We start from the raw sequence: 27,864 nt of genomic DNA, 5'->3' as shown, positions 1-27,864 counted from the left end.
CGCGTCCTCCCTCTCGTTAACCGACCGCCTCTCTTCTTCTTCTTCTTCTCTTTTTTTTTTTCACGCGCATTACACGGTGTAAAGCGTTCACACGCATGAACGCGCCGCGATCCAGTCGGAACGCGTCCAGGAATACATCTAGGGACGTCGACACTTGGAGGCGTTGGAACCGATAAAGAACCGATCGAAGAGAAGCGCGGAGCTGCATCGACAGGAAACACAGAGAGTTTAGGCGAGTCCTAATCTCGTTTATTCTCGTCCCAACGAGTCTTCGATTACCCTCGTGTTACGTGTTCTGTTAAAATTAGGCATCGGAGGTGTCGCGGAACAATCAGTCCTTTGAAGGCGAAAGGCTATATACGCCCTCGGTAGGGCTATTAATACGCGGCAAAAGCTTCTACAGAGGCTAAAGAAATATTTCGATCGACGCGCGCTCTTTTATCAAACCGTGTTTCACGGCGAACCGGGTCACTTATCGTAAATGAGCGCAGCTGCAATTGTGGAATATTTTGGTTAAATCTACCGATTACTTCGAAATGCGACGAGCGCACAATGCAGCCTGCAGATTTTCCGCTGATTTCCAAGGAAGAATGAGAATTCAATCGTGCCGGTAACTTGCTAACAGCTCCGAACCCAATTAAAACGTTCCTTTCAGCGAATTTCGAGGAACGTTACCGAAACGTTGTAATTAATTCGATCGGGAGCTCCATTCTGTCGCTGTCCTGCGACTGCAACTGCAGCGGGGTGATTCAGGTGAGATTCAATGCAGTTTATTGTCATTTCGCTAGAACACTTCGCCCACCGGTACCTCATTAATTGGATTTTCCACGTATCAAAAGGAAGCTTAAAGTCTTTCGAACAATTAAAAATGATTTATATTACGTTACTGTGGGTTGATTGTTGGGTCACAAGGTGTACTTAATTTATCACAAAACCTTCAACTGCGAGTGATGTATTCATACCGGTCTTTCTTTATACGATGTTATTAATAGTATCTAAATATTAATTTTGAAATACTTTATTAGAGAACAAGAATATTACTAACTGAATTATCGAAGAAATTATTGCAAGATTTTCAACTTCGAATCATATGTTGATTCTGATTTTTCTTTACACGGTGTCATTAATACCGTACATGGTGTTCTGCAATAGCTTTAGAATTCGCTATTTGAGGAAACAAACACAGACGAGTTTGCGAAGGAAGTAAAAGAAGAGAAAGAAGATGGTACTGCGCGATTATTTACGTGCAACCGGATCGTCTGCATAAAGCAGGCGTTATCGATGCACCCTCAAATAGAAAGTCGGTGGCACAAAGTAGCAAGCAACCTGTGGGAGAAAGGGATCTTTCGAGTAGAAAGATACGAGACGAAGGAGCAAAGCGGCCCTCTCTCTCTCTTTGTCTTGGGTTACGAAACACCGTTCCCTTATTATTAGCCGTCGTCTATTTATGTTTTCCAGAACAGATAATAGCAATCGATGTTAATTGCGCGTGATTGTCGCGCAACGCAGGGAAGACTGGCCGCAAAGGTGCCGCGGCCGTTATTTTAAAATAAAGTCCTCGTTCAAGCATGTGCCGATACACGCCCGTGGAGTTTCCACGTGTCTTGGCCGCAGTTCACAGAGTCCGGTTCTATCTGGTCGGGTGTAGCGAGCGACTGCTGAAGCCTGGAAGGCCCCGAGGGTGGAAACGCCACCGGAGAGCCCTCTCTATGCACACACGGCACACAAGCCCGTCGTGTGGGTCATGTATATACGTCGATATTCGCTCGGGGTGAGCGGCCTGTACCCTACTCTGCAACCGCGTTTTTCATCAGCTTAAGGAAGATCCAGCGATTCTAATTGAATTCCCGGTGGCTACGACCGCCAAAGCCCCCCGACTCTTCCGGACAGGAAGTGGACGCTCTTAGATCGACGCTGGACCGCGTTCATTTAGTCCGAACCCCTCCTTTGATCTTCCACCGTTTCCGGACCGGCTCGATTTAATTAACAGCGACCGAGCGAACCTTAGAAAATGTATTCTTTATTACCGAGCCCGAAAGTCTTGCTCCCACTGAATGTTTTAGAAGAACTTTCCTCGAAATGTCTAAACAACTAATACGATTACGAAGATTCAATTTTTCGTACGTTCAATTAATTCTCGTGTCAATGTCGACTTTTCTCAGTCGGTGTCACGTACGAGAATGAACCGATGGAACGATGATTTAGCTTCTAGAATCCGGCGACTTCTGCTGCTCAGGAAAGAGGATGTACCGGCGATCACGTGCCCGGGGCGTGCGATCATCCGGTCCCGCAAATTCTGGCATCGCGTGGCTTCGCGTCACGCAGGAGAAAGATAGATATCTATCTTGGTCTATCTTGTCACGTGCCGACCGCGGTAAACAATTCCACCAGGTACGGTTTCCCCGTTAACGGGATTCGCCGCAATGACGTTCAAGCTTCTTCTGTTCGGCCGTCTAGAGTCTAGACAAAGTGGATCAACGGTCTACGTTAAACGGTCCACGTGTTGCTCGTCGACGAGCGGGTCGGTTTTTCGAAGCGAGGCTCCTCCGTAATGAAGGAGAAAGAGAGACGAAAAGGGGGCGGAGATATCGGGTCGATATTAGGTGCAGGAAGTGGATCAACGTCAGCGATGATCGCCCCCGTTTTCTTTCGCAGGCGGCCGTCGTATCGGCCCGAAGTGACCGCAGCGCATCGCTGGAACTTGGCAACGTTTTAGGAGGCTGAGAAGATTGCGCAATCGGCGGCGAAGCACTGTCAAGGCGCGTTCAAGCCGAGTTAGCGCGGATCGAAGTTTGTTACCTAACTCGGCGATTCAAGTAGCTGCCTCGAGAATCAAAATGACCGGCAGCCGACGATATCAACGCGGATTCCACCACTGATTACGTCGAATGAACTAGAATATTAACAGCTGTCAGAGCAGAGTTACTGAATCCTGTTCCGAAGATCGAATTTTGACAGGTTGTCTCGAACATTTGATGCTAATATTCCGTGCCGGTCAAGATAACCGATCCCAAATTCTTTATCTTAATATTTTCGACAAAGACTCTTTCTTTAAGAAACGATTAATCAACTTTAATTTGTTCGTTATTCTAGTTTTGTATGTTTCATTGTCATTTTCTTTTCTATTTATATATCGTACAATAGAACACTTCAGTTCGTCTCAATAAATAAGTAAAATTGATTTAATAAAAACGGAACAAAGTCAAAATAAATGCAGTCTTGTAATTTTTATAAATAGACTGTGGATCTTTGAAAATTGCCACAGCAAAATAAAAATAAAAATTATCTCGCAGTGGACACACTTATGCCCGTTTTTAATCGTGTCAGTGACTCGTACTCAATACGATGGCATTTATAACTCGTATAAATGTTTTTGCTGCTTTGAATTTGACCTAATTATTTTCGTTGTGAACGTATAAAAACCGTAGTCTATTTATAGAGCAACACAGTTTAATCGCTTTTAGAGCTCGGCAAGATCAGCGTTTACAGAAACTTATAGAGTCTCTATCAGACAATGTGGATGTTCACTTTCAACGATTTCTATACTACCATATATCCACAGAAATCTTTCTCGCAACGTTTGCATTATGCAGAGATGAACGTGCTTCTGTTTAGTCGATTCGAGAGTGTCATCGTAAACGTCTATAGCCCGTCGTCCATTTTATCGACAGGAAAAAAAGGGGAGGAGGCGGTAAGGAAATTAATCGTAATTTCACGTGTCTAGTACTCGGCGCGGCATCGTATCTGTCGATACCCGGTTTATTTTTAGGAAAGCGCGAGCTGTTTCGGTTATTTATATGGGACGGCGATCGATCCGCGTGCTCCGTCGGCTACGCGAAATTCGTGGACGCCACACACCGCGGACCGAGAGTTCGAGAACGAGGCGTGCGTCGCACCCCCTGCCGATTAGATTTCAGCACGTGTCCTGTCCAATCGATTCCGCGATAGCCCTGGGCGTCGCATGGAAACCCATCGCGCGAGAAAACAGCGTGATTTCCCGGAACGTGGTTCCCAGTTACGCGCAATATGGCGCAGCAGAGTTCCGTGAAAGTCCGTGGAAAATGGACGGCCGAGGATTCGCGGTAATCCAGCGGGAACCTTTACAGACAATAGACACGCTATCCAGACAAATTTTCCGAGAATCGTCAAGGTTACGTCAATTAAATCAATTATCAATTAAACGCGTCATTAAAAAATAGCATAAAAAGAGCGAATACGACGCAAACAGAAACAGAAATCCTACGTCAGGACTAATCGTTTTAGCGTCCTTACTGATTTTTTCTGCCCTGCTCTTTAAATTAGGTCGAGTCATAAATAATTTCCGATGCAACTAGGTAGATCTAGAATTTTTGCTTTTACGAAGTAGAGTATTTAAAATTAAAAAAGGCTTCCAAGTAAATACAATGAAAGAAATGAGCAAGATAAATAAGGGAAAAATAAAATAAATGTCTGATAAAAAAGGAAGTTATTTATGTCATCCGTAAGAGTCATTTACCAAATTAAAAGTGATTTTGTAACTTTTTACAATTGCATTCCTTTAATCTGTCCTTTTCTATCATAGTGAACTCTATACATTTCCACTTGTCACTTGCTTGTTCGACAGTTATCACTTTCTATTTCTATTCTTTGTAACGCAAAAAGAATTCGTTCTATCGAAATATAGACAATGAAATAGAAATAAAATAGAATATAATCATACTGAGTCACCATTCGGTTGAAAAAATGGTTCTTACAGTGGACAGTCGATCACAATAATCAATGGGAGATAGCAATTGGTTGACAATTCACACTGTTTCCCTGTCAAACAAACGGCAATCTTTCTTCCAATATCTCGCAATATAGTGCAATCAGTGTCGACAAATATACTTCCGCTTCTCTCTGCAGCTTTGTTGTTATAGGGTGTCCAAATCTTTTGCACGTGTTCATTCAGCAAATGGTACGCAACACGTACAACATAGAGGAAGCGCGAATCTTTCAAACGAAACCTGCAAACGGGTTTAGGTGTGTTATAATTTCATGGTCGACCATTGCAAATTGAATCCGCTGACGGACGCGTGTGCCGAATGAACAGGAGAAACGTGTTCCGCGGTAATGGTATTAGTGCGGGCATTACTGGCGTTGGAGGACGACGTACAAGTCATCGTGGTATGCGATTTCGTGCACTTTTAAGTGTTCGGGGCGATTGCCAAAACAGATTTGTCCGAAGTTCCGGTGCATCGCCGGCGCGGACGTTCGATCGATGCAACGTGTTGCAGCTGCGGCGAGCGTCTCCGTGGAAAATGGGACGCGTCGCGGTGATCTGCCGGAAAGTTGCTCGCGACTCGCCGAAGAAGTTGGGAGACTTCGTATACCCCGGAAAAGGCAGTCAATTTTTCAGGAGCGCTACCAGCCGTGACGGTCCACGGCGGAAGGATTCCTCGCTGTCCGAGGCTGTTACGCGAGCCGCGCCAAATTAGGCGGAGGAAAATTATTCAGAGCATCTGATTGCCCCACTTGCGTCGAAGTCGCCGCGCGAATTGCTGGCAATTATGCGGGGATTGTCTCCGCGAGGCGTCATCAACTTCGAAAGGCGGGGCCAACGGGTTCCGGAGAGAAAACTCCGGACTGGAAGTTGCACGGGGCTCGCCGAGTTTCTCGAGGAAACGTTACGGCCGGCTGTCTTCGCCGTGGGGTAGTCAGTTTGGCAGGAGAGCCAATCGAACACGCCGTGGAGGATCGATCGAACGATGTTTTACGTAACCGGGGCATTCAATAATTCGCCACAGCCGTGATTTATCGGACATCGAGGCTTCCAACGGCGCAAGGTGTAACGAGTACATCGTTAGAGAAATCATGAATCAATTTTCCATGAGTATAGCCATACCTTGATAGCATATGTAAATCGATCATATTTATATTATATAAATTTAATGTTGGACTGTGCACCGAAATGCGCGATACATGCGCATCAGGAAATGTGCTGTTTTGACCTGATGTTTATTGCACCACCATTCCTATTTAACTAAGGGCCTACGAAGGAATGGGTCAGTCGCTCCAGGTCAGCCTACCGAGCTAGTCGTAGCTCGCACAGCTTCATATTTTTCTAACCGTTATACTTTTAATATAGTGATAAAGCGTAACATTATGTTATGTTCAAATTGCAATAAGTTACATTGATAAACGTTGATTTCATTGTCGCGTGGAGTTGGAATAAACTATTTAAGACATGAGGTACCATTTCATCTCCCAACCTCGTCATCCCAACATTCAATTTTTTATTTTTGATAATAATTGAAACCTTTAAAGGAGTAATATAATAATTAAGAAATATACACATTTTTTAATTTATTCGAACACAAATAAATAACAAGAAAACGGTAATTAATCTTGTTTCTTTTGTCATATTTTGTCACAGCCTCCCTTTCTCATTTCAGTCTTGATTATCTCCGGAAAATTCGCCCCGTTAGTTTTCATAATTTTCAATATTCTCTCCCTGTAGGGTGATTTCTTCGTCCCCGAAATTGCGTCCCCGGAACACTTTTCAAGTACTTCTATTTACGCGGATGTTGCGTCGCCTCGACACAATTTCCCAGATCAGCCCCCATGCGGCACTAATTCGCGCGCGCATTTTCTTTCCTTCTTTTTCCCTTTCTTCGGGCCGTCGGAAATTGGAGCGCGCGGGGTTAATTATAAACAACGATAGAAATCGATTAGGCGCTGCACATAGCATGGACGGCGCGCGGCGAGTGATGCTGCGGAAAATGTGTGCAGCAATCCTGCTGTGTCAGGGCTGGTGTACTACCGAGATCCGGAGGGGTGGGCGCCGAGGCCGTGGGGTCGGGTGCACGATACGCTGGCAGCGGCAGCGGCAACGTCGCAAAAGCCGCCCCTTGCCCGAGTGTGGAAATATGCGGGGGCCTCGGGATAGGGTACGTTCACCCTTCGGTTTTAATTGCGAAGGGGAGACCGCCTACCTCTTCCCGAACCCCCAAAGCTCCTTGCGCTCGGAAGACGTTCCACGGAAAGGGATTACTTTAAAAAAAATTGCAGCTCTGACCCGCCGTTTGGCCCGGCCGTGCTCATGGAAACGGGCCGCGACGTGGGGTGCACCTTTGAACAGGTTCGGAGGGGGACGGAGCTCGTTACGACGCAACAAAAATATTTTCTCCCCCGCCACGCAGCTTCTTCTGCGAGCTTACTCGTTCTAAATACAGGGGATGCTGCTGCGACGTGACTCGAAGCTCGTGATCTTTTCGCGGTGAATCTACTAATCGCTAAGAAAAACCTAACGTTGCTTTATACTTTATAAGAATCAGAAGACTTCGTCTATTTAGAGTTTTTCCGATTTTTATTAGAATGCGGGCACGACTTCGTTGATTTATTCGTTTGCTTTGACAGAGTTTTTGGTAGAACCTTAAAAAGCAACTGGCATTCGTGTTGATCGGCGGTTTAGCTTTAGTGTTAATTCAATTTGTTGACTTCGACACTGTTATGCTTTAATCGCACATTGAATGAGATAGAAACTTAACACTTCACCGACCGGTAGCGTGAACATGGCAACCAATATTTTGTTACCTATTATTGAGGTAAAAATGTTAGATTGTTCTGCTGTAAGCACCCACATTATTATATATAACTGTCTTTCGTGATGAATGAAATGAATAAAATAAACAAAATAAGTTTCGTTTAACGCTAATGTTATAAAAATATCAAAATGTTAGTAGATTTAATTACTCTACATAGATATAAATTTTTACAGCCGAACGACCGATCGATAAAGTATTAAGAACAGGTGTCACATTTTATGCTCTCTCAATATTTTATGAGAGAGCATAAAAATCTTTATTTACGCAATTTACGCGATGTATTTCCGAATGATACCACTGTACATATCATATTCTCTGATCTAAAGAGCATTTTAACCGTTTAATTAATAAATAATAATGGTAAAAATATTCTTTCAATAATATAAAGATCCTGCGAATTCGTTCCCGATGAATCCGTTTTCCAGAACCGGGAGGCGACGTAGCAATAATTTACGTAGGGAGAAATTATGCGAAACGCGGCGGGAAATTGAATCAGCAGGAGAACTCTCATCGGAGATGAGATGAGCGAGTGGTTGACGTCCGGGGTAAGGGTTAGTAGGATTTGGGGTTGAAGAACAGGGTGGCCCGGCGACGATCGCTGGAGTGATCCTCCGACAGTGAAAGCCACCGTGTATATTTACCTCGTGCACTCGTCGCGACGAATAAACACGCGGCCGGATACGCCGACGGATACGCACACGGATACGCCGACGGATGTGCGCACGAGGCGGTGCACGCCGACGGCGGGGTTGGTTTTGCTCGCGCACCCCCGTCATCGCGAAATACTGGAACACCGGTGGCTTTTAAAGGCTCTCACGGCTGCGGAGATGCGTTTCATACGCCACGTCATCCCTCGATCGTTCCGGACGCTTCCACCTTCTCCCTCGTAGAGAGAGCCATTACACGGAATTTCTAAAACAACCCTTACCGATCGACAGAAACTCAATTTGCCCGGCGCTGAAAGCTTCTGCCCGTCGCGGATCCATTTTTTATTCCGCTCCGGCGGAGCTCCTCCCTGTTCGACACACCGTCATCGATTTCCGTCTGGTGGCCGACGGGGATCGATCCCGCGAGGTGACAAATCGCGCGACGATTTATCAACGGCGACGAGCAACACGATCCAAACGAGCGGTGACGCTCGGCGTTCGTTTTACGAGGCTCGTAAACGGATCCGCACGCTGTTACACGGTTTTCGGATTCACTGGAAAACGAGCGTTTTCACGAACGATCCTATTTCGACTGGTTTTTCACCACAGAGAACACTCCGGTTGGTAAACCAAACCTCTTTTGAATAGACCGCGGATCTGTGTGAAAAATAAAGTTAGAGAGACCATGAGTTAGATACAAATAATTCTTCTCTTTCAGTAAGTGTAATAATTAGGCTGCGGTCATTTATGCAATATTTGGAGAATTTTTTGCAAGAAACAGGAACTACGTAAGTGTTTATTTCTATTTTCAATAATTTGAATAAGCTGGGAATAAGATAATTAAATTATGAAACTTTCATGATTGTATTTTGTGTTGCAAATTAGCAGTCCAGTAATATAAAAATAATACAACAATGATGATTTAAAATAATACAAGCAGTGTTCTTATACTCTTTAGACCTTTTCAGAGTTTTGCATTTCGTCATCTCATTATAAACGCGAAAAATCCGTCGTCTATGAAAGGTTTTATGGAAGCTTAGCGTTTTTATATTTTCTTTTATTTTACAACGATTTGTTGCTGTTTGACAAAGCGTATAATATTCATACGATAGAACTGTTTCTGCTCTACAAAACTGTGTTAATAGTTATAGCAATAAATTAATCCATTATTTACTATTTATTATTTATTATTTTTTTTATTACGTGAAAGTAATAAATAAATAAAGGAATAATGTAATTTCCGTCCTTGCAAACGTCAAGGAATGTTTTTTTTCGCCAATCCCTTGAAATCTGCAAGCGGACAGCTCGACTGGTTATTACGATCGCCGACCGTGTGTCGCTACAGCCTCAAAAGTAATAACAAATTAAATAACTTGAAAAGACGTTTTGCACAGTTTTGTAGAGCAGAAACGGCTCTATCGAATGAATATTATACACTTTGTCAAACAGCAACAAATCGTTGTAAAATAAAATAAAATATAAAAACGCTACGAACTTATTCCCTTAACTTATTTATAACTTATTCCCCAACCTAATATATCTATAAGATCTGCAGTCTATCTTTTCGTTTCTTCTACGAGTGAAACAGTAACACCGGAATTAGATTCTAAGATCAAGACACGATGGCTTACGTCCTTCCTGTAATAAATAACGTACAAATAACAGGGCACGAATATAGTCCTCATTTTCATCGTGAAACGCCGTGCGTCGTTCCGCCTACGAAAAAGATAGTCACCGTTCTCGCCTCTTCTTCCTGTGACGCGTGTTCCTCTCTCTGTCCGCACGATCCTGCGAATCGATCGAGTAATTTTAACCGGCCACGCAAACGACCGTGCTCTTTCTCATCACCGGTTTTCCAAGAATCGTTGTTTACTCCCTGGATTTCTGAGCCGGGAAAGACTTCTCGACTTGATTGGACGAGAATAGCAGGGTCAGAGAAATCACGAGCAAACACACTGATTTCGTACGTTCCGCGTTGATAATGGAGCCGGCCGACCGACGATTTCCCACGTTGATTACGGGCGGAGGGTTCGGCGCCGATAAAACTGTCCCCCAAACCGAGCCCTTATCTTTATGCCCAGAAAATCGACTACTAACTAGTTTAAGCTCTCTCGGACCCCGACGAATTTTTTAATTCCTTTATCGCCGCACGACGGAGGTCCTCTCGCGACCCAGCGGGATCATCCGATGAAATGATTCTACCGTGTTCGGATTTTGCTCTCGCGGTGTCCCAGCCTGTTCGGATTTTGGCTATTGTTGGTTCGGCACCGAGTGCTCTCGATCGATCGCAGCTCGTTCCAGGAACGTTATCGAATTCTGACGCACCGAAAGTCGCCGCGTTCCGTCAATTTTGCACCTCTCTGACCCGCGAATTCATTTCGACTACGAAATCGCTTGGTTTTCCAATTTCGAGAGAATCGGAAGACGCTCGGCGTAGCGAGGCACGATTCGAATGCTGGAGCTGCGCCAAAATACTTCCGCGGATCTGGACGAGCAACATACTTGGCGCTACAAAAAATGTTTTCCTCTTCCTAAAATGTGCGGTAACATGCCATCGGAATCCATAGAAATCCGGCGCTAAGTTTTTCTGAAGAAAGAATTCCCAACCTATGCCAATTTCGGAAAGCGCGGCCATGTTCTGCGACGGATATTCGTCCTAGTTTCCGAAAATCTTGAAAAGTTTTCGTCAACTGATTGCGATCTGAAAACCGGTGCGACATGTATACCGTACGTGTAACGAACACGCGTGGTTGCGTTTCCATGAATTTTCAATGTCGAAAGTTTGATTCCAGGTTCCCCGTGCTTCCGCGAAGCGTTAACAGCAGCGAGGAGTGCGGCGGCTGGGTAAACCGGGGATGATCGATAATGACCTTCGTGGCCTCGTGGCGAAAAGGGACTGCGAAAGGGATCGCGGCGGCCGGCTGTCATTCGCGGCGATAATCGCGAGGCGAGAACAACGATCCAGCCGCGTGGCGTGTATCGAATGGCCGCGAAAGTTCGCGTCGCTGAAACAATGCCGATAAATTCACTGGGCGCTGCTGCTTCGTTTCAGGGAATTGTTCTGCACTCGCGTGTTCGTCAAGGTGAGAGGATAAATCGAGAGAACAAAACGGGAGCACCGGGCTTCATGAATATCGAATATCGAAGCTGCTTTCGGATCACCGCGAGTCGCAGGACCTACCGGCCGAAAACATTCGGCTGACCTCGTGCGGCCATTACTACCTACTTCGGGGGTATCTGCCGATTGATCACGAGACTGCGGATTTTTATGCAAAATAAAAGTTGTCTGGATTGATTGCAAGATGCGAGATCAATTGTTTCCTTTTTAAATCATTTCGATGAGTTGAACGTGACATTGATAGCATCGTTAAATTCTTTAAATGTCCCCATTGTTTCGAATTTGATCTACTTTATAAATGCTTATGCGTTCATGCAGTTTATTAACCCTTTGACTACTGTTGACGCCTATTGGCATCCGAAACATGTTGACTTTCCGGTATTGTAGTCGCCAATAGGCGTCCAGATGAAATTTCGTCCCCGTTTATTATTAAATTTGATTAATTATATATTGTGTAATATTTACGTTATATATTGTAAAAAAAGCTTGAAATTATTGTTCACTTCAAGTAACGTTGGTTTAATGTAATAAAATTCAATATATTGAATATTTTAATATACTTCCTCAGAACTGCATGTCTGACGAAAAACAACGGCCGTGCCAAAGACTGCCGTAGCCAAAGGGTTAATCACTCTTAATAATTCTTCCTCGCTGTGGAATAAGTCAGCTTAGATGTGACATCTTGGCTCATAATCAGCTTGAGGATGACATCGCGAGTCTCTTAAAATTAAAATTTAGTCTCTTGGAGAATTTTGTCAGTTGTTTATGATTTTTCTTAATCTTCTTAGTGCCGAACAACGGTGTTGTTGGTTAGTCTTGAAACAATATTTTTTTCCTACTATATTTACTAAATAACAATTTGATTTCTTATTTCTCCTCCCTTTTTGGATTCACTAATTATCAGATTTTACAAAATTCGTTTGTTCGGCACTAAGAGGGTTAAGGACGCGACTGTCTAAAGGAGATCGGGAAACCATGCTGATGATCTTGTTTTCCGCGGCGAAGCGTTGCTTCTACGAAATCGTGGCTTGCTAGCCCTCGCTCATAATCCAAGGATTTATTACATTCGCTGGATTACACCATCTCTCGCAAGGGATTTCGGATGACGCAAACGCCGGTGAATGTTTGAGGAGGGCGAGCTAGGTGCCAGGTTCCGATTCCCGGAAACTTCCAGCCGAGGAATAAGGTCAGGACCCACCGGCGAAACTTTTTTCACCGTTCTGCGACACCCACACCCCCGGAAGATTCGTCTGACAGCTACAAAAGAGACTCCGACGGGAACGGGAACGAAAAGCGATCCCGTGCGACCAATAGATTGCCTCTGTGACCGGCATTCGAGCATAATCCGCTCTTTTCCATTAACCCTTGTGTGGGCAATAAAATGTAGAAACGAGCTGGAACCTTAATCGACTGGTTTCTCGTGCGAGGATGAAGGGAACCTTTCCGAGACAGTTTCGCATATTCAGTTTTATAAAATTCGTTGTCGTTCTACCGTAAAATCTATTTCGATGTTCTTATGTGGAACAACACCGTGGGCTGCCTCGAATGCGACGGTGCACTTTTTGTTACATAAATAACGTCCAAACATGTTTAAACGGGGATTTGGACTATATTTTTCCAGAAAATCTTTATGAAACCCTGCGCCGCTAAATTACTAAAAATGACTTGTTAGAGACAGACTAAATCGGGCATTTTCTACTATTTTTCAACACAAAAATTACTATAGATTGTACAATGTATGTACTATTGAATAAGCAACTCATTTAAGAAACAGCTCCACTAATATTTCCGAAAGAAATTCTCGAACATGACGAGTTCTGTAGATATTCGATTAGCCTTTAATACGTCAAGTGATGAAACTGGAACTAGGAATTTAAAATTGACGGAAACAATTATTTATTCGACATTTTTATATTCTACACATTTTCCTAACACTCAGTCCTTTCGTATGTAGTACGATAAAAATGACTTCGAAGGTCCGGTTAAAAATTGACGCAATCCAAGCATGAATGACGCGACGGTCGAAATGTTAATGAAAGTTTGCTTCGCTGCTGTGCTTTAGAAGAACAATTTTCTGCGGCCTCAGCGTGATTCCTCCGCAGGGAGCGCCGAATGCAAAACGTCGAGTTCACCTTCACCCGGAAAGCGGCCTCCGGGATCGACATTTCTTTCCGCGACCAAGGAGAATCGCGGCTCACGGTGGCGTAGGTCGATCGCAGCCACGCGGGGAGCGGCGACCATCAAATTTGCATAGGCCGCAATCCCGTCGCACAGCCCCCATTAGCATAAACGTGAAATTCGCCCGAAATCGAAGCGGACTCATAGGGAAACCGCTTGATCGATGGCGTCCTTCGCGGCCGCGCACATGCTCGGAGAGTGAGAGAGACTGTTGTGTTATGCGTTCGACCGGGGCTGGTTCATCGCTCTGCCGAGTGCCATATGGATATGGGATGCTAAATGGAAACCCGGTGTCTCGTTCCGCGAAAAGTAGTACCGGCTCTTGATTCCCTTTGCGACATATTGTGACTAACGTGCCCCCAGCGACTCTCATTACGAGTATTCCCGTGGGTCGCCTTTGCACACGATACACTACCCTCCAAGAGTTTACGACCGTTCACCCAGTTGCAATGTCTATTCTGCGTGTCGTCCGGCCCATGTTCGGTGGCTTTACCGTAATCCATCTTCTACGACTGCGCGCGAAAATCGCTTAGCAGATCAAAGATATCGAACACTTGGCGTTTCTTGTTTTCCTATTTCCATTTTTGGTGGCGTGAAATATTGACATTTCGTCTGGCTATTTAATTTCACAGTTTCAGATTCATACTACAGGACGACCTCGTTTAATGCTACTCCAATCTGTATTGATCTTAAAGAGTTCTTCCGTTAACATTTCATTCGCAGTGTCTAAGAGTAGCTGAATCATTTTCTTCTAAATATTGTCAAGAAAACTTGATACTTTGGATTAATCCAAATAATTTGCTAGATTACAGGTGGGGCGATTATGGTCTTCGAGTAATTTTGTGATGAAAATAACTGTTGGACGGTCGGCAAATGAAGTGTTCAAATGAAAGTCCTCTGAAATCCTACAACATTTTGTTTGACAAGAAATGTGCTCAGTAAACTGCACGTCGAATTAACAGAATTTAAGTCACTGCAACAACTATAAATATGTTTCCGAAAGTAATTCTTGACAGACTCCTCCATTTAATCTACAATTTTATGCTCTACAGAGGCGAACATACTAAAGTGAAGTTTTCAGAAACGCGACGGGACTTTTGGACAAAGTTGACGTTCCTCGAGCCTTTGCTGCGAGCTTTTTATCGTGTCTGTACCGTCGATAGAGCGAGAAGGAGTCCGCCAGGAGAGTAGTCGAGGGTGCTCCGGGTGTTCGGGATCTGACGCGTGCGGATCTCGTTTCGCCTAACAAGTAAGAGTGGGCTGGCTCTCGCCACTTTAGACCGATGTGCACCGACTCAGAAATGGACGCCGACGATCGGGGCCGATTTTTTCCGGGCCGGCGGAAGCACGCTCTCAATTAGAACGGTCTGGCGAACTTTTGTTTCCCTTGGCGTGCTCGATCGTTATGCAACGTTATGATCGCGACGGCGCGCTATGGTGGCGGCAGTGGCGGCGGCATCATCGTCGGTAGCACAGCTCGGCTCGCCGCGGAGCGGTGGTTCGATCGTCAACAAAGCGAATCCGCCGTTAATTAACTCACTATCACGGTGCTCGAGTGATAAGCCTTAATCGGATATCGGCTACATCGCGAAGGATAAATATTAATTATCGCGTCGCCGTTAATTGGGCCGATATCGAGCGCCGGGCTTCGTCCCTCGAGCGGCAACGTTACTCAAACAATTTATTAGTAATCGCGGCCCACGGTATCAGGGCTCGAACACCGTCGGGCGTGTACTATCAGCCGGCGTCAGTCTCACTAAAATGTTTGAACTAAGTTTATCAGCCCGGTCCGCCCGAAGATAGACCGGCCTGCGAACCTAGGACAACCGCAACTGTTTCTCTTTGGTCGTCCAAGGGGATTGTTTGAACGGGACGAGCAAGCTTTGCGCGATGCGTCCCTTGAAACGGTTTCTAAAAACATTTAGAAATTACTCGGGCAACCAAATTCACTACATAGCACTTTAAGATTGAAGCTTCCGCTTTACAATGACCCCCAGAATTTGATGTTCGATGTTTATTTAACGTTTTATTCGACTCTGAATGGATGCAGTGCTTTAGAATAGTATCGGGGAACTTCGGATTGTTGCAATTTCATGAAGAAGTATTGCACGATCGTCTATCTAGGATCGTTTTATAGAGCGAGGTGTCTCCTTTAAAACGACCTAGGGAAAGTTGAATGTACGATTTTTGGTCGCAGTTTTACCGCACGTTGAATGGAAAGTATGCCACGGTAGAGCTACGGTGCCGGCGAAGTTATAGCAAACACGGTCTCGTTACCAAAACCGCAGGCTACCACAACTGAAACTTCTTCGGTTATATTATAGCCGGCGATATAACGCATCGTTCCGTCGGCTCTGACCTCGATGCTGGCTGACGTATAAAAAGTTACGTCCAATTAAAGTTCAATTTCATTATTAGGAATACCGTTTTCCTCGAGTTCTTGCTGGAATCGATAGATGCGTCATCAATTCAATTTCTACCGCGCGTTTCTCTTCCTCGTTTTTCTCACTCTCTCGTATCGGAAACGCTCGTTCCCAGACTTGCTCCTACGTTCAAATCGTTAACGACGGTGTTCGATAGAAAGACTCGAGAAGCGGAATCTTAATTTTATGCGAATTAAGAGATTGAAAAGATTGTCTTAACCCTCTTAGCTACCGGCCAAAAGAGTCCGTATCTGAGCGAAATGTTTAAAACTCGTTTAACGAAGTTTGATAAAGTTTCGGAAAGAAATTGCAAGAATTTTGAAATGCCTGATAAATAACAAATTCAAAAAGGGGAAGAAATAAAAAATGAAATTGTTGTTTAATAAAAAGATTAAGAAAACTATCTTTTCGTCAATAGCCAGCAACGATATATCGTTGTTCGGTACCAAGAGGGTTAAATCTGCGGACGATTAACACGTCGAAAACTCCGTTCTAAAGCAGCACCGTGAACTCTGACAAACAATTTGTTTACGTCGCATCGGCGCCCTAACCTTTTTGGTTGTTCGTTTCAGACGAGCGTCGCGAGTGGAATGACATTTCGCGGAGCCGCGACGAAAGTTTATAGGTCACGCCGGGGATCCAGGAGATCGACTTACCTGCCAGCCCTGAATCACCAGATTCCTGTCGACGGCTTTCAGCCACATGACGGCGTCGTTCACCCGGAAGTCTCTTAAACGGGTGCACTTCCTGTGGAGGTAGACGCCGAGGCACTTGAGCAATTCGGAGGTCGAGGCTTGGATCACAGTTTTCCTGGGCACTGGAGGTAACGGCTTCTGCATGAGCTTCTCGCACGTCGGATTGTGCGTTGTATGGTTGTTGTTCGACGCCGGCGGTTTCGTCTGCCCCGAGAAACAAAAGTGAACGTTACGGCGCCCGCTTCGATTCCACGAATCCTCGGAGATTCGACGGTCGATAGGAATCGACTAATAAAACGGTGGGAAGGAAATGGCGTAGGCGCAGCACGTGCCTGGAAAAACGCGGAGGGAAACACGCCGAGAGGATCGATACGCTTTCGATCGTTGCTCGGGGTCAAAGCACCTTCGATGTTCCTCGCACGGAACTTCCAAGACACTTGTTCGGGGCTTCGAAGCGGAAATGGGCCACTATGCAGTCCGCGTGCACGCCTGTTAATAACAAGACTCGTTCCGCTCGCGGAGACCCAAGTTAGTCTCGGCAGCCTGACATTTTATTAGGCGGCCGAGACATTTGACTGTTCCATTCGAAACAGAGAGTTCATTCGAGCGATGGACACATTTTCTCCCCAAATCTAACAACTTTTGCTATCCGTTCACAATTTGCTGACTTTCCTGCTTAGTGTAGAAAACTTGAAAAATATAACTATCGAATATTCTAGTGTTTACGTAATCTCGTATTTCAAGTTGTAAAACGAGAACGAAGGAAAGTCACTTTCCTGTGACCATGTTCGAGCTGAGCACGAGGGTCAAATAAGCTCGCCTTTAATCGATGCAACGTGTGCGTGCACAGTTTAATAGTCGGCGAACCCTAGAAGCATCGCGAACTTTCTCGGTTAATTTCACGTCTGCGACTAACAATTAGCCGACCTTCGTTTTCTCCAAGCTTTCTAGGCGAACGATGCAAATCGGATTGCGGATCTGCGTGTGCAAAGTTCAAATTTATCGCCAATGTCAATTTCAAAGAACCAAGGAGGAGACCAGCAGAGAATTGTTTCTTCTCCGAAACGAGTGCAATGTTAACAACATGAAAACAACAGAAGCGTTCTATCAGCACCCATGCGGAAATATGCTCCGCGAATGTTTCGCAAGCAAAAATTTCACGATTTCATCAAAGAATTCGCGAAAGTAGCAAACACGCCGAGAGATCCGCGAGCCCGATATGAAAACGGCGCATCGTCTGGCCTGTGCACGGTCCGAAGCAAAATGGAGGAGACGCGTCGTCGAGTCACTCACCTGAGGCGTCTGTATGTTCTTGTTTTTGTCGACGATGGGTATGTTATCGAGCGGCTGCCTGAACGCGGTGTTCTTGTTGTTGTTGTCGAGGTTTTTCTTGTTGTTGTTGGAGGTGCTGAACCGTTTCCACGACAGGGCGTTGATGAACAACGAGTGCTTCTTCAGGTTCTTCTCGAGGGCGTTCTTCTCGGAGATGATCCGGGCGTTGTCGTTGTTGTTCAGGTTGATGTTGTTGTTCTGCAACGAGTTCTTGTTCGTGGGCGGGTGGCCGGAGGGCGGCGCCGGCGCCACCGCGGCGACGCTGCTCTTGTTCTCACGGTTCTTCGCATTGTTCAGCTGTTCGTAATTGAAATTGTTCAGCGTGAAGTCGGCGGGATGCTGGTGACCCGCTGGCGGGAACACCGATCCGCGTTTGTCGCACGGAGTCAACGACATCACGGTACCCATGCTGGCGGCACGTTGTTCCTGCGATTGTTGTTGTTGTTGTTGTTGTTGTGGTTGCTGCGCTGGCTGCGGCTGGGATTGCGGCTGGGATTGCGGCTGCGATTGAGGCTGCGGTTGCGCTTGAGACTGAGACACTTGGTGCTGTAGCGCAGGTTGCTGCTGGGCCTGAGGCTGAGGCTGAGTCTGAGTCTGTGTTGATTGTTGAGCAGGAATCTGCCGACTGGCGCCCTGGGTTGGCTGGCCAGGGTTCGGGGCCTGGGGGCCCGGATTTGGCTGGTGGTCCGGGTTCGCGGCCTGCTGGCCGGGGTTCTGGCTCTGCTGAGCAGGGTTCTGCTGGGGCCCCGGGTTAGCAGCCGGCTGGCTCTGGTTCTGCGGCTGCTGGCCGGGGTTCTGGGCCTGGTGACCCGGATTCGGGCCGTCCGAGGTCGACTCGAGGGCCTGATGACCCGGTTTCTGTGTCTGTTGAGACGTAGTGGGCGGAGGTCTCGGCGGTCTCGGTGTGGTAACGCGCTGCGGGGGTGGCGGGGGCGCTCGGGGAACCGAGGACTCCCTCGGGGGCCCCGTCAGCGGAGTCGCATCCCCTGGCTCGATGGCCTCCTCCACGACGGGACCCAACACTTCACTCAGCCGACCTCCCAGCCTGCTGACTTCTAACTTCGACCTAAACGAGCCTGCCTCCTGCTTCTGCTCCTTCTGCCCTCTCCTTCGCGGCCTTTAGTTCTGCCTCCCTCGAGCCCTTGTCGCCTCGTCGACGTTCCTTTCGCCTTCTCCTCGTTCACCAAACAGCAGTAAACTATATCGGCTGTGCCGCGCGTAACGTCTCCTCGCACTCGAAGAAACCACCCCGACGACTCTGTCGCGGTTGGACGCGATCAATAAACGAACAGGCTCGCGAGAAAGTTAGGACCGGTCCGACCTCGCATGAACCAACCTCCGCGAGACGTTCCACCCACGATTCCGCGAGAAGTGTCTTCGCGGGGCGACTAGTCACGAGGGAAAATGTCGTCGATGCGTGGAGAAGATGTCGGTGGTCGTGCAAAATGGCGAGCGATCGATGCTTCACCGCCCTCCGCCACTCGGAGGGAGGACGAACCAGGTGAACGAAAATACAGAAGCGATGCTCGGGGCCCTCAGGACGCTACTCTCTCTCTCTCTCTCTCTCTCTCTCTCTCTCTCTCTCTCTCTCTTTCTTTCTCTCCTCCTCACTCCCTCACTCTCTATCTCTCTCCCTCTCTCCCTTTCTCTCTCGTTATTTCGGGAGATCGGTCCAATCTCCCTCCGAGCCAGTCGAGGCTGCACCAGCACTTCCGATGCACTCCCGTTTCACTCGAACAACACTGGTCGAAGAAATCCTGAATCCCTCTAGCGAAAGACCTCGAGATCTTGACAGCGGTCGACAAACAGATACGATGTATAATCCACGCGCGGGCAACCGCGTATTAATCACTACTTGGCAATGTCGTCACCGTTGGTCCCATCGAACGGAAACTCGTTCCCGTTTGTTTACCAGGCCAGTACTCACAGATGTGCCAAGAGGACCGAGTGTAACAAATCCCTCGAACCGTCGAGAGACGACAGATAACGTTGGTATGCGCACGGTGGTCTCTCGCAGAGGCTGAACGACAAACGGGCAGCACGGGCACGGGCACGGGCACGACTACCACGAGCTGCAGTATCAGCTTGTTGACAACGCGAGAGGATGAGCGTTCGCCAGAACGAGAGAGAGTCGGAGAGCAAACGGATCGCGTATCGCACGGCGGCCTCCGATTCGTGTCTGTCCGGTGGCTCCCGTGTTCGCCGACGTCGCCGTCGCCGTGTCCTCGTCCTCGTCCTCGTCGTCGACGTCGCTCGTACGGCTCCCTACGTTCGTTCGTCCACCGCCGCCTCCTCTGCGACCAACCAACACTTCGCACGCCCCATCCCTGTTATCGGTGCGCGCGCAGTCGTTCGATAAACGCGCAACGTCGATTTCACGGGGGTGGATGGTGCGACGGAGACCGCGGAGAGCAGGAGAGAACAACAGAGAATCAGAGAGAGAGAGAGAGAGAGAGCGAGAGAGAGAGAGCGAGAGGGAGAGAGAGGGACTCGCGGAAGGGTGAAACGAGGCTCCAAAGGTGAAACGGAGAGGGTAGTCGCACACCGCATACGCCCAAAACTCCTCTATCGTTCTGCTTGCCGTCGCGACATCCACCCCTACGGACCACCCTCCTTTTTCCGCCGAATTTACGAATCGTCTGCGAATGTTTGGACGGAAGCGGCCGGATCACCTGAACGTAGGTCGAGATTCTGCCGTAGATGCTGCCCGGCCGGATGCGAAATTTTATCGCGCGACCAACCCTACCTACCGCTCCGTCTCGCCCTTCCCTCGCGTCGGACTGTTTTCTGTTTGGCTCTGCCTGGTTACGATTGCGAGCGGGGTGGCTGAACTTGTACTCTCCCGTCTGTCAACGTGGACCAGAATTAATTAGTCGCGCCCGGAGGGGCTGCCAGCAGGAAGGAACCGCGGCTTTAAGTTCCGGTCCGCTCGCCAGGCTGGGCGGACTCACTTTAAGGCTCCTCGGTTAGACTCTCCTGAACCGTCCATATGGAATTGTCGAATGGAAATGTCGAATGGAAATGCAGCTGTTTTCACCTGCGCGATGCTTCGCCCAACATCGCCCGATGGAACGCTGCCACTTCGAATGCGAAGGAATGCATGCTGCGCTCCGTAAAATATGCTGCGGAACGTACAAGTAGCATATTGTTCGCTGCAGCAATTAGCCCCAAGACGTTCCGGGCGTCGTAAAATCTTTGCACATCTGGTGCACCTTGGTAGTCTGAAATTGAAGCCATGCATTCCGAAATGGCACGAGCCCGTCAATCGATAGTTCAAGACAATTTTTCGTTCGCCTTCTTTATTCCTTTATCAATTTTCTTCACCTTTTTCCTTGCGAGCATTCTTTAGCGAAATTTTTGCATTGTTTCAACACTGTATCCGTCGACAGTTTTTTGATAGTTCTTTTAATACCAACTGAAATTCTTAATAAATTGTTTAAAGACTACGGTAATCTCACCTGTGACCCATAAAACTGTTTAAGTTATCACGTTAACGACGAGGCATTTTTATTAGAATTTTCCTATACGATTCGTGATTTTAAACAAATATAGAATTCCTTCAACATGTGTATACCAAAAATGTGAATATTTTGTAATTAGTATATTTTAATATATAAAAGTATTTCTGTAGTTAATATATTTTATTGCAATTTTCATGAGTGATACGTATTCGTCTGTCAGAAGAACAGTAATAAATATACGCTACAATGTGTAGCATAAATCGAGAATTCTTATTCCCGTCGGTAATGTGTTAATATAATGTTAGAAATTCTTTCAAAATTATTATTTGATAGGCCTCCATTAAAAATAAAATTTTAAATCGAATTAGATAAATTTGTGTAACTAGAAAATAATGATGTCGTCGATGACTCGTATAGTGTTGAACGGTGTGCTGTTTTGAAATGTCTGGCTTCAATTGTAAGTAATAAGCAGCGACAGTGTCTCGCGACTTGGTCTGGATATGGTCCGGATTAGGTCTGATTTAGGCGTTGGCCTCTCAGTGCTCGGGGAACGGCGCGGTGGCAGGATTCGAGCATTGTCTAGCAGTTAATATGGCAAGCCAAGAGACAGGTGGACTCCCGAGGGTCCCCTAACACGTGCACAGTACGCCGCCAGGATTTTTCATTGTCGTAGGAGACACGTTATCGCTGTGGACACATAACATTATTGTTTCGAGGTACGCAGATTAACCGAGGCCTCTGGGACAGGTCGTGACGCCTCCTGTGCGAGATACACCTATCAAAGTGCGACACCTTGTTACACCTGCTCGTCCGGTGCTGCCTTGCCCGCCGATACGACGTAACGTCTGATTCCCGGATTTTTTAATCTCTCTCCGTCGAACGCTAGATGAGATACAAGACACGTTGCGGGAACTGGAGACAGAAAACAGGGAAATGTACGCTCGAGCAAAGTTGAAACAACCCCCGCAAAAATATAATTCTGATATTTCAACGTCGCGGTAGAGTTAAAAGCAGAGTCGATGAGAAGCTTTTGCGCAATGTAAGCTGAAACGTTGACCCTATGTTGCAGGACGGTGCGTGCATAAACCGCGCGCACCATATATAGACGATGTAGATGCAATATTGTTTTCTAGCTTACCGAGGTTTACTTTGCAGTCTAATAATTATTATTCTTTATTAACGGACTAGTAAGGCCCTTTTGAGTTACATGGAGTTTATATACATAGTTCATAGTAACCTTATAAATAGTATATAAAAAGAAAAGAACAAAAATGATGTTATAATATAAAAGTAAAACATAAAGGAATTACATAGTGTGTGTTTTAATAGCTAGTATTGCTATATTTGTAAATCGGTTCAGTGTATGTCCAAAGATGTCGAGTTGTGTACTAAGTATATTTGCTGTTCTTGTTGCTCTAGTTATACAATTTTGAAATTCTAAATTAGTTTTAAAGTGATCTACGTGAAATATATCTTTAGATCGTATTGCTTTAACGAGAACCTTCAGTTTTATTAGTTCCAGAATGAGTGAACAATCGATTAGGTGGTTAATGATTTAAAAACAAAATTATTCGCAAAGTAGATGGCATAATTCCCTTCTTTCTACGTATCCCTTCATTGGGGGGGGGGGACCGCGATTTGCCGGATCTCCGATGTCTCGCTGTTATTCGAACACGCTTTAATATTTGAGGCTGAGGTCAACTTATATGCAACAACATTTCTTGTAGAACTCAGGAGAGATTTAAAAATTGTGCCCAAGCTATTCTTCTACCAACAAAGTGTTTGTGTTTCCGCAGTTGGCTCCAGTCTACATCATTCCTTTTTCGAAATGGAACAATATTAAGAAATAATAACGCCAAACGAAATTATAACGCAGATAAAATATTTGGAATTATAACAGAGATAAAATATTTGGAATTATAACACAGATAAAATATTTGTTCGATGAAATGCACGGGCACTGTCCAATTTTTTCGGAGATTCTCGTTTGCAGCGAAACGAAGTTCGACCCTTAAGCTTTAGTTTAAAACTAAAGAAACGTGTTTGCGATTTTTCGAAAGAATTACAGCACTTTAACACGTTGACGCCGGCGTCGATATTCTCGATTTTCTCTGTGAGTAGGCGCCCGAAATTTACAAAAATTAAATAATTATATTGAGTTTGTCATATTGAATTTCTATGTATTTACTATTGAATATCTGTTTATAATGTTCAGATAAAATAACATAAACCTATTTTGTAGTATCTATTTTGTGAAATACAAGCAGAATCAGCAAATGTACGCCGCCTCGCGGGTCTGACACGTATGGCCCACCCGTCAAGGTGTTAATGTAACGGCGACGCGATGATGCTTCGATGAATTATCGCGAGTCGATGCTCGCCGCAATTCTTATCGCGTTGTAATTTTGTCGAGCGGCGTTTCCTGCAGCTTAATGAGCGAGGATAAAATGATTGCGAGCTGGGTCGCGTCGCGGTGGAACTCGCTCAGGTCACGGAACGCGTTCGAGCAGGCGTCGCAGAATATTCGAAAACCGTCGCCCGTCTTCCCGTCCAGAGATTCCGATCTAATAATTTCCCGGAGTCTTCGTAAGAAATTCCCGGCGCGGCGTTTCCGATTGGCGAACGATCGAGGCTTCCATCGGGCATTAAAATAGAAAATCTCTCGGCGAGGCTACGACGGTATAGCGGGCCGGGGAGTGATTGCATCTAGATCCCGGCCGCTTCGATCACCGAAAGTATAGTCCGCTCGCTCGGCCGGCGGGATTACCGACGAAACAAGGTCGAAAACGCGGGGGTGGGACGGAATTACCGGCGCCACGCAGTAACCTGCGGATTAAGTTGACCGAGCCGGGGAGGGCGATGGAAAAAGAAAGAGAGAAAGCCGGAGGGGCGAAGAGCCGGGAACGTGTAATCCCTGATCGATTAGCGCGCTAATTAACGTTTCACTTAACAACGAGGTGAAACGAGCGAGCTCGAGCGACAGAAAAATTCGATCGACCGATATACGGGACCGTTCCCGATCCGCAGCCGCGGCTGCCGAGAGGATCAATCAACCAGAGGACACAGGTGGCAAACGTAGAACGCTGCGCGTGGCTCTATCATCGGGTAGCTCCTGTTGCAAGCATTGCGGAGAACGGACGCTGCCGAATGAGGCGTGTCCGATCATGATCGGGCGATTCTACTCGTCGTAGACTCGCCTGGTTCTCCGATTGTACGGTGAACTGCTTCTGGAAAAGATTGCGCGGACGAAGATAGCGTGAAAGGCCACGATGCACGTGGAAAAATGGAACGTCGGATGCGAAAGCTAGATAACAGTGCTATGCTACTTTTATAGAAGACGCGTGGAAACTAATATAATTCTATTCGGATTTTGCATGCGATATCTCTCATTCCATGCGACTCCTCATCGTGCCGTGTGTCGTTCTAAATGACTACAAGCGTTAGCTTTAATCGACTTTTGTTCCGTGAACTATAAAATCGCGATGACATTTCTGATTCCGTACGACTCTCTCTCTCGATCGTGCCGCGTATTATTATTTTCAATAACATCGTGCACCGGATCGACCACATTGTTGTTACGTGAATTAGGAAACCGCGACAATAGTACACGCAGATGCAAAGTATTTACAGATAGCGTTGTCGATCGGTTTGGTGCAATCAAGCAAAGATCGTTTCGTTTCCGCGCAATCGGGAACAGCCTTTAAATCGCGTTCTTGTTCCCGAAGAAGCGTTCGCGGGGAGAAATAAGCGGCCACGAGGTGGAGAAGGAGTCTTGTTAAAAGACGAGCCGACAGAAATCGCCTGTATTGATTTCTTTCCGCGTTTGAAAGCTCTTCCGCCGCGGGAAGCTATTTCCGTGTCCCCTCGACTCGATCCTCCAGCAATTATTCAGAAATGGTGCGTCGTCGATTGTTTCCTAACAAGGGCCGATCCCCGTCGATAGTTGTTTTCCGCGCAACTTTCCGACGGAATACCGGAACGAGCCGAGGCGAGGCTATCCGAGGCTCCGTGAAATTTCGAAGCTGCTCGCGGCTGAATGGCCGACCGTCTCGGTGCTTTAAAGATGCAGGTGCGCCTCCGAATCGCTCGGCCTCACGGTGCAGGCTCGTCCTGTTCATCGTTCAACCGCTCGGCAAGCTCCGGACGCGACAGGACAAGCGACATTATGCTAAGTGCGCCGTTCCACATATTAAACGCGTTCCGATTCGACTCGGCTCGTTCGTGAACGTTCGCGTGACGACCGCGGTCACGATTCCTTTTGTGAAATGCTCAGTTATATTCTGGAATTGCCATCAATCTTTTTAGATCGAATCTCCAGGTGTATAGTTCGAGTTGTTCCAACGCTGACGCAGTACTCGCTCGAGCTTCGATAAAAACGACGTCGGAAGATCGTGTATCAAAGTCTGAGGCATCGTTGCATGGGAGAGACTGAAATCGTCGGTATTATAGTAATCTCTGTCGGAGAAGAAATTTGTTCCAGTCCGGAGAAACGTTCAAGCTCGTAGACGCTTGAAAAGGACAGTAATTGGGGTCTTGATTGCGGATTTTATGCATTTATGACAGTAACGAGGGCCTGTAATTTTAAACAAAGAAAGAGTAACAAAAAAATGAAGAATATCAATATATTGTACCCTCGACCTTCTATAATGACTAAAGGTAGAAAGAAAATCCTTAGCGAGTACAGATTCTAGCAAAGAGTATGGACGATTTATTATTTTTCTTGAAAATCTGAAGTCTAGTAATTAATATTGTATTACATTTCCGCCCCCGTCCGATCACGTTGCTTCCGTGCAGCTATTTATAACTCCTGCCAATTACTCATTGAACTGGATACGATATGTTTTGAGAAAGTTACAACAACTTGGATGTAACCAAATCATGGCTGCTGTAGTTACGTCAGTGTGTTAGTAATAAGCAATGAGGTCAAATATATTGCAAGTGTACTCAAATCCCTTATAAGTATTTTATCGGCGAAAACTGTTTCAGAATTCTGATTATTATACATATTCCCTCGAGGGTTCGATATCTATTTATATAGAATAAATACATTTTAACCCTTTACACTCGACGTCATATTATCTGCAAATCTGAAATAATTTTCCTAGCCCACAGTATTTATATTCTATGTAATAAAGTGCAACTTTATGTATGTCAAATTGATTTTTGGGACTCATACCAACAGTTTTACTACTTAACAATTTTTTAAATCTATACATCGTTGCTATAAGAATTATCTTGGGACGTGATAGAACAATTTTAGTGGTGCCTCAGAAGTGGTCATTTGAGTGCAAAGGGTAAAGCATTATCATTGAGACACTATTGCGTTTAGTTAGTAATCGAAACCCATAAAACGGAGGGTCGCAAAAATCACTCGTACATAAAAAGGAAATGAACACTCGGAAATGTCACTTGGAAATGAAAGGGTTCCTGAGATCATTTGAAGCAACTTTTTCCTTAGAGCAAACACAATCTGCAGCTTTGTTTACGAGTTATTAACGAAGAACAGTGACCAATGAAAGGTGAGATCTCATGGCTCGAGGCGGAACAATTAACGAGTAGACAAGGACCATTTCCACTCATAGCCTCAGCCGCCTCACACCAGCTGAATCTCGCTTCTCATTGGTCAGGGTCTTTCGTTAACCTGTTACCTGCGTACGACGTGTATACACGTCATAAGGAAATGGCAATTTTATATCTTATAATAAATGTACTTCTCCTACGATTTATGTCAAAATGCTTGTAGTAACATATTCGTAAATTTCGCACGCTTTAGGACAATTCTAGAACAATTACTAAGAAAACTACACTCTGTATAATTGATAGAACGCATAACAAAATTTATCTTCTAAATATATCGACGCAGCTAAGTGGTTACTTAGTGCTTACAACTCGTAAACAAGGCCACGGATTGCGTTATCGCTAAGGAAAAAGTTACTTCAAATGACCATAGTTATCCTCCATTCCCGGATTGTGGACAATTTTAGGACAATCTATATTCCACTTGATACACAATCATTAGTAACAAGGTAATCAACAATACGATCTCGCGTAGATTACACAACGTTTACAAACCTTTCGGAGAAACCCGCCGAGACGAGGTGCAATCAACAATCGCGCTGCGACGCCTGCGTCTGCAACGGGAGGCGACGGACGCGTCCCATTCGAGCATTAATGGAATACATGTATCCGAAAATCCGTCGCGGAGGATCGATTCAGGTCAGGCGGCATGGGAGATCCTTTAAAGCCGAGAGATCCCGGCGCGATCCGTTTGCTCTCCACTCGAAAATCGCGTGGTTTTCTATTTCCTCGGCCGCCGGATCACCTCGGAAATACCGCGAGGCCTTGCCGTTTCTTCTCAACCTGTTTGAATGCGCCGCTCCCGTAAATATTTGACCGTGGAGGACTCGCGCACGTGGCTGTCCTGGCGGTTTATCGCTTCCGCGCG

General features: G+C 46.0%; 1 protein-coding gene across 1 annotated transcript in view; it reads right to left on the bottom strand.

Annotated features, from left to right (window-relative positions):
* Cdk5alpha (Cdk5 activator-like protein) overlaps positions 1–19,068 on the bottom strand; it is a 33,328-nt gene extending 14,260 nt beyond the window's left edge. Inside the window, exons 1-2 of the mRNA XM_078188669.1 lie at positions 17,920–19,068; positions 16,588–16,830 (exon numbers count right to left, since the gene is read on the bottom strand). Coding sequence (XP_078044795.1) covers positions 16,588–16,830; positions 17,920–18,366 — 690 coding nt within the window. The 5' untranslated portion in view covers positions 18,367–19,068. The remainder of the gene's footprint in view (positions 1–16,587; positions 16,831–17,919) is intronic.
* Between the last annotated feature and the right edge of the window lie 8,796 nt (positions 19,069–27,864).

The sequence above is a fragment of the Augochlora pura genome, chromosome 8, assembly GCF_028453695.1.
Source record: "Augochlora pura isolate Apur16 chromosome 8, APUR_v2.2.1, whole genome shotgun sequence".
NCBI lineage: Eukaryota > Metazoa > Arthropoda > Insecta > Hymenoptera > Halictidae > Augochlora > Augochlora pura.
The sequence above is the reverse complement of the archived record's forward strand: the minus strand, read 5'-3'. Positions and strand labels throughout refer to the sequence as shown.